The 13,716-nt window shown below is 41.6% G+C and overlaps 1 protein-coding gene across 1 annotated transcript in view; it reads right to left on the bottom strand.

Moving 5' to 3' along the window:
• Positions 1-1,101: 1,101 nt before the first annotated feature.
• The window catches only part of atp8b1 (ATPase phospholipid transporting 8B1), a 34,902-nt gene continuing 22,287 nt past the window's right edge, over positions 1,102-13,716 (bottom strand). Inside the window, exons 11-30 of the mRNA XM_020655815.3 lie at positions 12,982-13,070; positions 12,695-12,885; positions 11,541-11,625; positions 11,170-11,293; positions 10,205-10,248; positions 9,429-9,585; positions 9,025-9,213; positions 8,639-8,751; positions 8,359-8,523; positions 7,621-7,732; positions 7,069-7,144; positions 6,840-6,972; positions 6,376-6,504; positions 6,142-6,298; positions 5,816-6,039; positions 5,256-5,339; positions 4,648-4,893; positions 4,200-4,338; positions 3,542-3,672; positions 1,102-2,685 (exon numbers count right to left, since the gene is read on the bottom strand). Of these exons, the coding sequence (XP_020511471.2) occupies positions 2,449-2,685; positions 3,542-3,672; positions 4,200-4,338; positions 4,648-4,893; positions 5,256-5,339; positions 5,816-6,039; positions 6,142-6,298; positions 6,376-6,504; positions 6,840-6,972; positions 7,069-7,144; positions 7,621-7,732; positions 8,359-8,523; positions 8,639-8,751; positions 9,025-9,213; positions 9,429-9,585; positions 10,205-10,248; positions 11,170-11,293; positions 11,541-11,625; positions 12,695-12,885; positions 12,982-13,070 (2,825 nt within the window). The 3' untranslated portion in view covers positions 1,102-2,448. The remainder of the gene's footprint in view (positions 2,686-3,541; positions 3,673-4,199; positions 4,339-4,647; positions 4,894-5,255; positions 5,340-5,815; positions 6,040-6,141; positions 6,299-6,375; positions 6,505-6,839; positions 6,973-7,068; positions 7,145-7,620; positions 7,733-8,358; positions 8,524-8,638; positions 8,752-9,024; positions 9,214-9,428; positions 9,586-10,204; positions 10,249-11,169; positions 11,294-11,540; positions 11,626-12,694; positions 12,886-12,981; positions 13,071-13,716) is intronic.

Raw genomic sequence — 13,716 nt, forward strand, 5'->3', positions numbered from 1 at the left:
TGCTAACAGAAGATGTCCATAAACAGCCACCATAATGTAGCAGAAGTTATACTATTCAACTATCTCTCCTCCATACTTAGGGTTAGACTAGCAGCATTCAGTCATTTCCTTTTTATCAGTGAGCGCAGGCTGATGGGGCCCATTTAGGTAGGATTTCAACTGTCATTGCAAACTTTGCACATTTTTGGCCACTGCTGTTGAAATGACCGTTTTAATGCTGGATGAGGCTTCTCATTATTTCACCATATTTGGATAGATATAAATTAACCTGAAAGCTGATTAAGTGGAAGAGTATGATTATTTTTCTTTAATTTGCATACTAAAAACAAATTCAATTCTCATTAGAATTATATCATGAGAGAAAAAAAAAGGGTAAAAGGTTGCAACCCTAGATTTTGGTTGAATTCTTCATAGTTAATAATCTTCTATTTCAGCGACAAACATTTTAAACTGATAACTTTAAATTTACTCCTGCAGGCAATTCAAGTAATTGAATACCACTAAAAACTTGTATTAAAGGTCACATATATTCTAGCATTCTATTTCAACTAGTTTAAATAAGTCTCAGAGCTCTCAAGAACATGTCTGTGAAGTTTCTTGTTCTAAATCCACTCTGATCCTGTATTTGATCATGACTATAAACCCCTCTATTTCAGCCCTGCTTGGAACAGGCTGTTTCTGTGTCTGTAGCTTTAAATGTAAATGAGCTGTGTCTGACCATGCCAACTTTTGAAGGGCTTGGGTGTCTCTGACTTTCTCGCTCCATGTCCTATTGTTTACAGTGAGAAGGCAGACTCAGAGGGCAGAACAAACACCTAGCTGTGGGAGTGTCACCCACCTGGGGGAGGGGTTACTGCCCTTTGTGATGTCATGAAGGGAAAATCTCCAAACGGCCTGTTTGAGTACAAAAAGTGGAGCAGGCTAAAGACAGAGAGGATGGACTTTTCTCATCATTGGGGGGTTTGTAGACAGACTAGAGACACATATTAGGTGAAGAGTATTTTGAATTGTATGTCACCATTAAATGTGATACCGTTTACAAGAATGACTGTGTTTATACAAATATCAAGAAAAACACGTAACCATGAAGAAATAAGAACGTTTCAGATTGTTAAATGTGCCTGGCTTTTATTAACAACCACTTGATAAAACACCGTCATAAGACAGAGAGCACACTGCTGCTGAACCAATCACAACAACAGTCCTCATCTACTGCCTCCATTCATTCAGGGATAAAAAGACATTGTCTGCATACGGTAACAGTCAGAACAGGAATGTGTCCCCTTTGGCTTATCTCTGTGCAGCATCATAAAGCTGGTTAAAAGAACAAAAAACACATCCTTGGGTTAGCTTTGAACAACCATCATCACACACAAAATATCGTCATTGATAATATTTTCATTAGTTAGCATTTATGAATCAACTTTTAAGAAGCTGATAATTAAAGAGAGAGAAGAATGGAGTTCAAAGATTTCCTTAAATGTGGATAAACCTTCCTGTTGTTTATTCCCCAGTTCAGATAAGGAGCCCTTGACTTTACAGTTGGTGATTTGTTAACACAAAAAATATTTTCAGCTGAAGGAAGACGACATGCAAGTCTTATAGAGAGTATTTACATGACAAAAAGTGAGGTATACAACGTAGAGTTAGCATCCAGGTTTGAAAGAGGCCTTTTCAGGATCTGAAGGCAGGAAAAAAAAAGTTGTAGTCCTTTAAATATGTGACTACAAAACCCATCTGTGAGGACACTTGTGACATTTGATTAAAGCAAAAGAGAAAAACAGAACTATTCACAACTGAAATCTTAAATTAACACACATTTTATCACATCCAGCCACCTTGCATAGCCTCGTACAGTAACATCGCAACATGAACAATAAAACATTAAAAGGGGATATCTTGACATTTCAGTTGAAGCGCATTGTTGTAACCTGAAGGAGAACGTGTTGATTTGCATTTATAGGGACGGAAATTAAAGTAAAAGAAGCTTTGGTTTGATTACATGTAGCTAACGGACTAATCGACTGGGGTCTGTATTCACACGTCAAGTGCTCTGCAGACTTTGTGCTAAAACTGGGAATGTCAAAAAACAACGCTGTGACTCGTCATCCAGCTGCAAAAAAAAAAGTTTTTGGGTAGGAAGTAAAAATAAGAAAAATAATGGATTTTAAAAGATCCTGAGATAAACAACATAGTCAGTCACACATTCACTGCATGACCTCGAACCCCGTTTAACGGCGGTCATCTCTTCGGTGAGCTTTTTTTCCTTTTTCATTTTAAAGAGTCTGCACGGAGGAGGCACAAAGGGCGGAGGAGGCGGGATCACAGAGAGGAGCAAAAATAAATTCAGGAGTTTCTGCACGACTAAAAGAAAGACATGTCCACTTTCCTGAATACGTGCGACCCCCTCTGACTCCATCTCTCCTGCTCAGCCCCCCCCCTCCTCCCTTAGATGTTCTCAGCCTCTCTCTGGGGGGCCTCTCTGATGCTGCCCGGCGGTGCTCCAACAGGTGTCGGGCGCCGTCGAATGCTCCGCCCCGATGCTATGAGGTCAGCGTATCCTCGGGAGTGAGAGAAGGCATAGGCGGAGCGACGTGAACGCCGGCCACGATCGAAGGTTGGTGGCTTTGTCTTCCTCTCCTCCTCTTCCATCTCCATCTCGTACTTCTTCCTGTTTCTGTGGACCTGGAGGACGATGGGAAAAAGGAAGGAGACATTAGTGAAAGACAACTGAGTCATTTTTTTACTTATGGAAGAAGAGGATAAAGGCTCACTTCTGTTTCAAATTGTCAGATTAAACTTTTGGACTCTTAATACACACAGTCGTCAAATCTATTAGATATCCACCAAAAAATAATGTATGCACAGAAAACAGGTTCAAAACAAGTCACTAGTTCAGTGAACTCTATTCACTAATTTTGTACAAAAACGCAGAATCTGTTTGCCAATGATACAATTTTGTGTCCACCTATAATCATCTACTTGCGTTTCAGCCGGCATCTGCTTTTTTAATCCAAAAATAAAAAGGGGAAACATTACAGCTACTGTAAGGAACTGTCCTGGTTGTGTTTATCTAAAGTCCCTGAGGATAAATCACTTTTTCAACTTTTTGCTGATCTTGTCCTGTACATTTGTAAAGTCTTGTTTTCTGATTCAAATCTCATCCTGCTTCCTTTTGGCAGCCACTCAGATCACTGACTGATTCTCGTCTGTTGAAATTGAACATAAACTGTTTGCACTTCTTGACTGCATGCAGGAAGTAATCTCATTGGATGTCAGCCCCGTGTCAGAGATGATAGGCTTAAAAAAATAAAAAAATAACTATATGACAGTTAATCTTCTTCCAAATGGTCTTGTTTTATACGATTTATTTTTCCCTTCAACTACCTCTGTAACTGTTGTTACTTCTACAATAACCTCAGAATATCACTTGTTTTCATTTGACTTTAACTATTTTGAATTCTTGTTCCATCAGCTTCATGTCGGGGAGATTTCTGCAGGCTAAGGGGAAGTTTGTTCACTTTACTCTCTGAGGTCTCACCTTGTCTCCTACGGACGGCCAGATGGTTTTATGGAGGAACTGAATGCAGATGACGGGCAGCAGGCTGATGCCCACAGACAGGATGATGGTTAACCACAGGTAGGGCTGGCGCAGAGCGTTCGACGCTGCACCTACAAAACCACAAAATATCAAGATTTGGATAGTCAGAAGGAGGGCGGAGTTTGAGGTGGGGAAAAATGGCTGTATGGTAGGAGTAAGTGCAGTTAATTCAACAAGTTCATACGGCACCATTTTCCTCTGATGACATGCTTAGATGCTTTGATTTAAATCAAGACTTTTTGTTTTGTTTTCCAGCGAAAGAGAAGCCAAAATGGTAAAACGTGGTGCAGAGTATCTCTCTGGAGAAATCCAAAATACAACAGTGACTGTGTTTGCATTTGTTAAACTAGAATTGTGCACTCACAGGTTTGTGTTGAGATTTAACGCTTAACAAAAGATTGTTCTGATGTTCAAAACATGGAACCCTGGACAAAGGGAAACTTTTAAATGCGAACTTCACAGACAGACAATTGAACTCTTTCATTACTTCCTGCAGCTTGAAAGCAAATCAGAGCGTTTTGGTATTTTGGGGAAGAGACTACAAAGTCAGACAATTCAGTTAACCACAATGCACTGCAGTGAATGTGTAATGACTGACCGGTGAAGGTGAACACTGACGGGAAGATGACGTGGATCCCAGCACTGTGGATGTCAAACACGATGCCAAAGTAGATGGCTATGCTGCCCAAAACGGCAAAGCAGTTAACAAAGGTCCAGTAGGAGGTGTCCAGAGAGATCTAAACAAACGAGAGGACGAATAGAGGACACAAATCAGCAGCTGATTCACACAACAACGAACATTTCATTCATATTTATAGACCTTTAAAAAATGCATACTACCCCTGGAGCTACTAAAGGGTTGAGATGATCATCTTCATCGAGAAAAAAATATCACATGTTCTCTGGTTTTCAGATTCAAGACTTCAAAGACAACTCGAGAACATGTTGATTTTTCCCTTTCATTTAGTCATTCATTCATGCACTAGGAAAAAGGTCAAAACTCTTCAGTCTTTGCTGAGTCTAGTTGCTGCTAACGTGAAACTGACCTGCAGGTTGACGGTGAAAATGAGCGTCGAGGCGGTGACGACGGCCAAGGACTGGTAGTCTGAGGGCGCTTCTCCGTCCTGCCCCATGGTCTGCAGAAAGGCTCCGTACGGGATGAAGAAGATGATGAGCGAGACGAAGATGCCGTGGAACAAACTGATGAAGAAATTCCTGTAGTTAAACAACGCCCCCTTCTGGCCGGGCAGGTAGAGCTTTGGGAATTTCAGACTCAGTTTATCGTTGACATCCTGCAGGAGGAGAAGGGACGAAGAGGGGGATTCATTCAGAGTAACAGGGGACTTTAGTGTATTATTTAGTGTAACTTTAATTTTCTACACTTCATTAATCCTGAGGGAAATGACACTTTTCACTTACACACACGCATTTAGGGGGGATGTCAGAGTGAGGGGGCCGCACAGAGACTCGCGCTTTGAGCAGTTGCAGGTTCAGTTCCGCGGACTCGGACCGGTGACCCTGCGGCTACCAACATCAAATCCCTGGATACTAAGCTACTGCCGCCCCAAACCAATACGCTTTTTATCAAGATGGGAATCCCTTTATTTTAAACCAGTGTCTTCTTGTTACATATCTTCCTATGCCTGCTTCTTACCTGGTCCAGAAGTCCAACTAGGAGAACCGGTAAGCTGCTGTAACAGAGATTGTAGAGAGTGATGAACCAGTTTTCGTAGGCGATCTGCAGAAAGGGAAACCATCATTTAGTTTATCAGCTGCGCCATGAAAACAGCTGTTGTTATGTACAAGACATTTTACGACAGTGGTTCCCCACCAGAGGATAATGATATGTAAGGGTCCTTAGCATGGGAAAGTTTGTGAACCCCTGGTCAAGCACTGGAGAAAACTTCATTCTTTATTTCAGTGTTTTTAACCACAGAGTCTGTTTGTTTTTGTAGAGTCAGAGACCTGAGGATGCCTGTAGAGACATTGTGAACAAAGGGGACTTGAGGGTCATATCAAGACTTGTTTTGTATTTCTATTGCTTTCCTTGATGTTGATCCTGTTGTCCATCGACTGATGGTTTTGATTCATGAACTTTAAGGTAAATCGCTTCATACTATCATATGATCACTTTCCTGTAGGATCTTAATATCAGGGCATTATTAGTTCTTACATACGACTGAGTTATTGGCCAAACACTGCTGAGCTGCTGACCTGTGAGGAGTATCCGCTGAAGAAGGAGTACCAGAAGTGGACGAGTGTGAAGGCGAAGTTCTTGAAGAAGAAGTAACGTAGAAACTTGCACATGCGGATGTAGGACCAGCGTCCGTGCACCAGCAGGAGGCGCTGCAGGAAACGGAACTGAGCGAAGGCGTAGTCGCTCGACATGACGGCCTGCATCCCCTCCTGACCGCTGAGCCCCACGCCGATGTCTGCAGCTGGAAGGAGAGAGGTGGAGACAAGAGGACGGGGACATTTAGATTTAACCTCAACGTGTTTAATGATGAAAAGACGTGAGCAGAGTTTCTTTGTGTCCTTACTCTTGATCATGTTGACGTCGTTGGCTCCGTCCCCGATGGAGAGCGTCACCGCCTTCTTGTACTTCTTCACCAAACTCACCACGTTAGCTTTCTGTTTAGGCGTGACACGGCAGCAGATGACCGCCTCGCACTCGCAGGCCATGTCCACAAAGTCGATCTGTAGAGACATGTCAGCGTATTCGTTATCATGCGACGATAACTCACTTTTATTAAATGTCTCATGTTAAGTCTTACCTGTCTCAGCTCCTTCTCCAAGTCGTCCATCGGCTGGCTGTCCTGAGGGATGGCGGGAGGTGGTCGCCTTCCAAGACGGCGAAGACGAAGGCGACGGCGTTTCTTCTTCTTTTCATAAAGAATCTCGTTCTGAGATGCAGATAAAAAGAAGAAATGAGCACAATCCAACATGTTGGCTGGTCAGAAAATCAGATATTACACCTTTTTTTTTTTTTATTCCTCGAGTGATTAGGAGGGGTTGGAGATGCATTATTCTCTGCAATCGGAGCGCGACCATCAACTGTCTGCATGTGACCACTATGATCTCCGTGCACATCATTTAACTTCTGCATTATAGTTCCATCAAACAACACAAAGTGTTGATATAAAGGCAAAGATTCCTCTTTATAGCGTCGTATAGCGGTCTCTGTTGCTTCGTCCACTACTTTTTTGTCTTTTTTTTTGATGTGTTGTATAGAACTCACCAGCCATCCTCCGGTGATGACGAGAGCGTTTTTTCCGGGCATGTTGAAGAACGGCTCTGTAGGTCTCTTCCTCCGGCGGTTGAGGGATTGAGGTTCATTTCTCCGGTGGGTCTGACGAATCCTCAGCTTCTCACTGGAGACAGAGACACAGCGGAGACACGAGTTAGAGACAGGCGTCTTCTTCAGCACGCTCCTCTCTGACTGAGTAAGACTTTAAAAATCAACTCACTTCACATCTTCTCCGTAGTGGATCGCCATGTCATCAGTCAAAAGGGAACAAGAATATCCGATGTTCTCGGCCGTTTCTGGGAAAAGATCAAACATGTTGAACATGAGACAAAATCCAAACAGTACAGTTTGTGAACACATGAATCATGATCTTAAATTACTTTTATTAACACATCTTGATAACAAATCGAGGAGGATGAAGCTCCTTAACTTTTACAGCAACATTATTCTGAAGGTGTTATTAAGAGGCGAAGTTATTCATGTATCCAAATATCTAATAAACCATTGTTTACAAGAAACATGATCATAGCTATAACAGACTGAACCGCAGACTGTACAAACATGGACGGACTATCAGTGACGTCACCCATTGGAAGGGACTCTTGAGGCCCAACGGTGGCAGTCGCCATGACGCTGGGCCTCTGATGTTGTCATTTTTAAACGGGTGTGTCTTTCAGGACTTTTGCAGCCAGCCTCAAGTGGATTTTTTAGTTTTCACTCCCACTTATTTTTCCAACACTGGAGGTTTCTGCTTGGTCTGAACTGACGGTACCTTTCTTATCTCCAGTGAGGACCCAGATCTTTATGTCGGCCTTGGCCAGTTTAGCGATGGTCTCTGGCACTCCGTCCTGCAGTTTGTCCTCGATGGCGGTCGCCCCGATCAGCTGGAAGGAGGGATACAGCGTCTTAAATGTAGCTAAGGCTCAATGATTCAGGCTTTTACAGATGTTTAGTTATAAGTTACGTAAAGGGAAAGAATATCAAACACTTTTTAACAACCCTCCACCATTACTATTAATTCTGCTACTTCCCCATGGACAGACAGGACTTATGGGCTAGCTACCATGTTGCAAACCCTTTGATTGTCATTCCCTCTTCCTGCTGCTCTCCCTGATTTTTTTTTTTTTTTTTTTTTTAAAGACACATTTCAGTGTATTTGGCAACAGTAAAGCCAATAAATATCCTCACCAAGGTCTCCTTCCATTCTTTTTTTTCTTCTCATTAAACAAGTGAATATGTGGAATTAAATTAGCACTCTGCTAGCTGTTTCACAGGAACTTTGGGGGTAAAATCCAACAATTATGCAACAAAAAAAAAAAGAATACAAATCAACAAATAGCCACTTTTGTTTTCCATACCCCCAAACTGGAACAGTGCCTAATCTGCAGACATGATCAGCATTACTGTCTGCTAAAACCTTTCGAGCTGTGGACATTGTGTCTATCATTTTTTTTCATTTCTACTTCTAAGGGGTGGGGTTCATGTCACACTAATGTGGAGCTGCACTCACCAACAGGTTGCTCTCGATCTGCTCGTACACTCGGTCGAGGGCAACATCTCTTTCAGACATGCTGACCTGAGCCTCTTTGTGTTTCCTCGACCAGGCGTCGTACTCGGCTGCGCTGATGTCTTTGTAACACAAGCACAGCGTCCTCAATGTGGCGTTGGCAAAGATCTGAAGAACAAAACAGAGATGATCCCTTTCAGAGAAACCAACATGCATGCCTCGTACATATAATTATGTATTTAAACTGTATGGTGTGGTTTTCAAACAGGCATTAAGAACTTACATCCAGAGCTGCCTGTGTGGTTTCTTTGTGTCTGGAGTCGGGCGAGAGTCGCTCATAGATGACCGTGTCGGCTCCTTTACAGTACAGACGGATTCGACCATCGGGAAACTTCACTGAAACAGAGAGCAGAGGACGAAGAGAGTCAAAACCTCTGCTTTAAATTCTTGAATCAAGTCCTCCATAAAGAAAAGTCTTTACAAGTAATCATGATTCTGTCTGCTGATGATTAACACACCTCTCGTTCCTGTTTAAGCATCGTTTTTAACATGCTCCAATATTTGCTTCACTCTTAAAATCAAGAGGCTATGCACACAACCATAGCCAGTACATGCAAATGTCTGTGTCTGTGTGTCTGTGTGTGTGTGTGTGTGTGTGTGTGCTCGTACAGATGATGGACATGCGCTTGCGGTCCGAGTTGAAGTCGAGCAGCGCCAACATCTCGTAGGTGCTCTCCTGGTCCATCTCATTGATGGTGATGGTGTCCTGTGTTCGAGACAGAAACACGTAACCAAAGTTCCTCGCTGCCGTCACCAGAGCGCCCTCGTCAGGAGAAGCTGCCTGGTACACCAGTTCACCTGAGAGACGGGGAAGGAGCCATACATACGTTTTGTTTTATTGCAATTTTCTTGCAGAGAAAAACATCCTTATGTTGTCTAATATATAGCAGTCGGATTTAACGACAGGACAATATCTCTGAAAGCAGGTTAGAGTCCTCTGAAAGTTCACAAACTGTCAAACTGGTGGCTGTCATGTAAACTCATCAGCTTCCAAACAAGACTTTAAAGATTACCGTCTTTGTTGTCCACCATGACGGTGTGGCAGAGGGAGAGCAGCTTGAAGAACTCGGAGACGTCTTTATCCTTCTTGGATCGCACACAGGAAACCAGAGAGTGATCCATAAAATCAAACTTTTTGTCAGCCTGCCGGTTCCAGCTCCAGTCCACGGGCTAAAGTCAAAAACAGGGAAAACGTTTTCTCAAAATGACAGTGGAAATATTCAGGAATTGTTGAAAGAGCAAAAAATAAATTAAAAGTGTCACTGTTTTCCTTTTTTAACTTTGCAAATAGTTCAGTGACACAGACAGTTTATAAGAAGTGGATGTAGTTTATCTTTTAACATGGTGCTTTTTTTTTTTTTTTTTTAAATGGCAAGTAGTGACCATATTTGGGCGAGAGTGTCTATATGTATTACTGGAGGGTCAGGGGGGTTTGATCCCCAGCTCCTGACATCACATATCGAAGAGTCCTCAGACACAACACTGAACCCCAAACTGCTCCCGCTGCTGCGTCAGCAACATGAGTGTGTATGAATGGGATGAGTTAATACTGATGGACCCTTTACACATCAGCCTCTACCATCAGTGTGTGACATGTGGTGTAAAAGTGCATTAAGTCCCAGTCCTCAGTCAGCTGAGTGTAGTCTTATTCTCTTGTGGTCTATCTGACTTGAATTTGAAACCACTGGTGTTGTCCTCTGCTATTAATTACAGGAATTCCACTTCTTATATTTGGTCGATTCATCTAAGAAAACGTTCTTTGTAAAAGTAACTTTATGTTATACTTTACCCTTCCTCTGTCCAGCGTCACGCCTTCAGCCGTGGTCGGATCACCTACGAAGAAATGTCAAAAGTCTTAGAAAAGAAAAAAACCTGAACATCTACACAAATACATTCAAGTGTATTTACAGGTGAACTGTAGCAAAGAAGTACTCTGCACATGTTTTTATTTATTTGTTGTATAGAAGTTAAGAATGAGCTTTATTAAAGATTTTATCTGTGAAGAAGTGGAAAAATGTAAAGCTAGAAGTGACAAAAACTATGAAATAGATTAAAAAAAATAAAAAATAGCATGCCATTCTTAATCCTTTTGTTAGAATTTTATACGTTTTATTTAATCCTCTTTAAACATTCTGCATATTTGATTAATGTACTTATTCTTTTATTTACTCCTCTTTCAATCACAGCATTTTTTTTATTGAATTGTATTTCCTTGTTAAATGTAGACACTTCTTTATTTTGTCTTTCTACAGTTCCATGTTTTTTTCATTTTTTATCCTTTCACAGTTTTGATCCTTTTACCGCACTACTTTGCCTTCTGCACAAACAAACATGTCAGGTAGATTTTTTTCTGAGTTTTCAGTTCTCGACACAGTTAAATATAGTTCTGTTTTTAGACTTTGTTCTGCTTTGAATAATATGAAACTTCTTCTTGCTGCATTCTTCCAGTTTCCTGAAAAGATCATTCAGGCATCACTCTCTCCTCTCTCATATCACAAAGCAGTTCAGACAAAGATCAAACAAACCCTTCAGGTACATGTGGAAAGCTATGGTGTTATGTAAAGATTCAGAGGAACCTTTGGTGTATGGAAAACAGACAGCAGGTGCCGCTCTCTCACTTGTTGTATTTTTGACCTTGACAATTCACCGTCTCTAGTTTACTTCCTCATTGTTTTAAGAAAAACTCTGCGGAGCCTCAGTGGGATTACAAAAGTCTCAGTTTCTTATGTTTGATGAAATAGAGACGATCAGTACCATAGGTGCGTCCAGCAATGGTGCACTTCTTGAACTGCATGATGTTCTGCGTCAGAGTTCCCGTCTTGTCGGAGAAGATGTACTCGATCTGACCCAGCTGCTCGTTCAGGGTGGTGGTTCGAGCCTGCACAGACGAGCAACAGGAGACTTAATGAAAAGGTGGTGAAGAACGCACAGGGAGAAGTATGACTGCTAATCTTTAGCTGGAACAAGTCCGACTTCATTATTACGAGATGAGATGACAAAGTGATTTTATGTTTTTAATCCTTTCTATAAAGAAAGTTAGAAAGTTTCTGTATATTGGATTTGATGTGTGTTGCATCAGGATCTAAGTCCTGAAGCTGGTAAAGGTGATGAAAGCAGTGACGTACCTTAGCGGGTGTGTCTTTCTCTGCGTAGTACATCTGCAGGTCCCAGTTGATGAATTTACTCTGACCCAGACGGATCACCTCCACACTGAGGACAAAACACACAGAAAGGCTTTCTGTTGTGTTCTTGGAGGTTAAGATGACCTTAGACTGAAAATCTTTATTTTTAACAGAAGAGCATATCCTCCCAAGACACATCAGTAAGACTACTTAAAGAAGACATCCCTACTTCCTCTCATGAAGGCAGACTACTGCTGTTTTTAAAACTGCCTACTGTACTAGTAGTGCGTACTGAGTTGGCCAATGTAGTGTAGTATGTGAACAAATGCGAGATCGCAGTATGCCGGATATATCCAAAAGTCATACTGGTTTGGTTATAATCTACAGCATGCATCAGAGCCGTCTCCCTCGTGTACTGTTTCCCACAATGCAAAGCGCCAGGTCAGAGATCAAAATGATGGACAGCAACGGCTATCGTAACCGGGAAATAATCACAATCAGACCACAGCGTTTCCCCTAGCTTGGAGTTGTAGAAGCAGTGGTGAAGTGGAACAATGCTTTAGTTGCGAGCAATTTTTAAAAATTCTTGTTATTAATATAATTATTAACATTTGTTGGAAAAAAATAAATCAACCAACAACCACACCATTGTCATAACCCCGCTTATGCGTAATGGCAAGAGGAGTCCAAATTTTACCAAAGAAAATGAATAATTTATTTCGAAACTTAAAAAAAAAAAGAAAAAAAAAAAAAAAACAGCAGCAGTGGTGATACAGTATAACACTGATGCACCACTGGTGCTCGATGCGTATAGGGGAAAAAAATGAAACACTGGACCAATCCACACAAAGATACCGCCCATGATCTCTTTTGATTCTCATTATAATGAAAATCAAAATGAATCACTGTGAGCTTTTTTTCAGACTGCAAGTGGATGTCTATCGTGTAGCGTATTTTCCGTCAGCTGATCTATTGTTTATTTCTGCATTCCAAGACCAGAAACCAGTTTAGGCATACTGCAAAATAACCACTGACTGGCAGTCAAACTACATACTACTGTTGAATGTTGTATGGGGTATGTACATACTTATTATGTGGCGGTTTGGAAAACAGCCAATGTGAGAAATCCCCAAATATGTGTGTGTGGTGTTACTGACCTGACATAAAGAGAAATGGGCACCATGGTGTTGAGGACGATGATGTATCCCCAGAAGCTGAGGAAGCCTCTGTAGGAGGAGTTATGGTTTTTGCCGTCGAACAGATACCAGGCCTTCGAGCCGATCTCTTCGTACCAGAAGGTGTGACCGATGGCGAGGCCAGCCGCCACCAGGATCAGCAGCACGAAGATCTACAGAAGCGGGGACAGGGACACAGTCATACAGGAGGGAACCAAGAGAAAGACTTTATACCAAAGGGGAGGGGTTTGACCTCGACTCTGACTTACTGTGTAAACCATGTAGTTCATCAGCTCATCGATCTTGGTCCTCTTGAACCTCGTCTTTCCACTGTTCTTCATGATTTTAGTGTCAGCACCTGCAGAAAAAGAAATTCATCTCAATGTTGAATTCTAGCCAAAGTCATTATAAGCCATCATTAATAATATCTGACACAATCAAACCGAGTTTTACACCAGTAAGAAATGAGGGTTGGTGAAGACGGCATTGGATAACTTTTATTATAACTTTCTAAAAATGTACAAAAAGTCACAAAGACTTAAAGAGAGAAGTCTTCAGATGTTTTCTTCTGAAGCACCAACAACATAAATATTCCAAAAACACTGATTTTAGATGATATAAAAATTAAGATTATTTAAATAATATAATACAATCTCTCACTGGGGAAGTTAAAGGTGGAGAATTTGGGGCATGTTTTGTTGCTTTATTTAAATTATGGGGATTTTTTTTTTTTTTTCTGTAAATCAGGTGACGTCACCTGATCTACTCTATTCAATGTAAAGAGAGACTTAAAATGGACGTCCAAGGAGCGCCGGAGAGCAAGGCCGTTATGTAATGCACGTTACATACAGAGGCTTCATTCTAGAAGCGGGTGACTCCGGTTCAACTCCGACCCATTTATCGTCTACCCTCTCCTACAATAAGGCCATCAAAGCCCAAAATATAATCTTAAAAATGGAAAATTACAGCTGTACATTGCCAACCAGGAAGATCATCGTTGCACT

This window comes from Labrus bergylta, chromosome 17 (genome assembly GCF_963930695.1).
Source record: "Labrus bergylta chromosome 17, fLabBer1.1, whole genome shotgun sequence".
In the NCBI taxonomy this organism is placed as follows: Eukaryota; Metazoa; Chordata; class Actinopteri; order Labriformes; family Labridae; genus Labrus; species Labrus bergylta.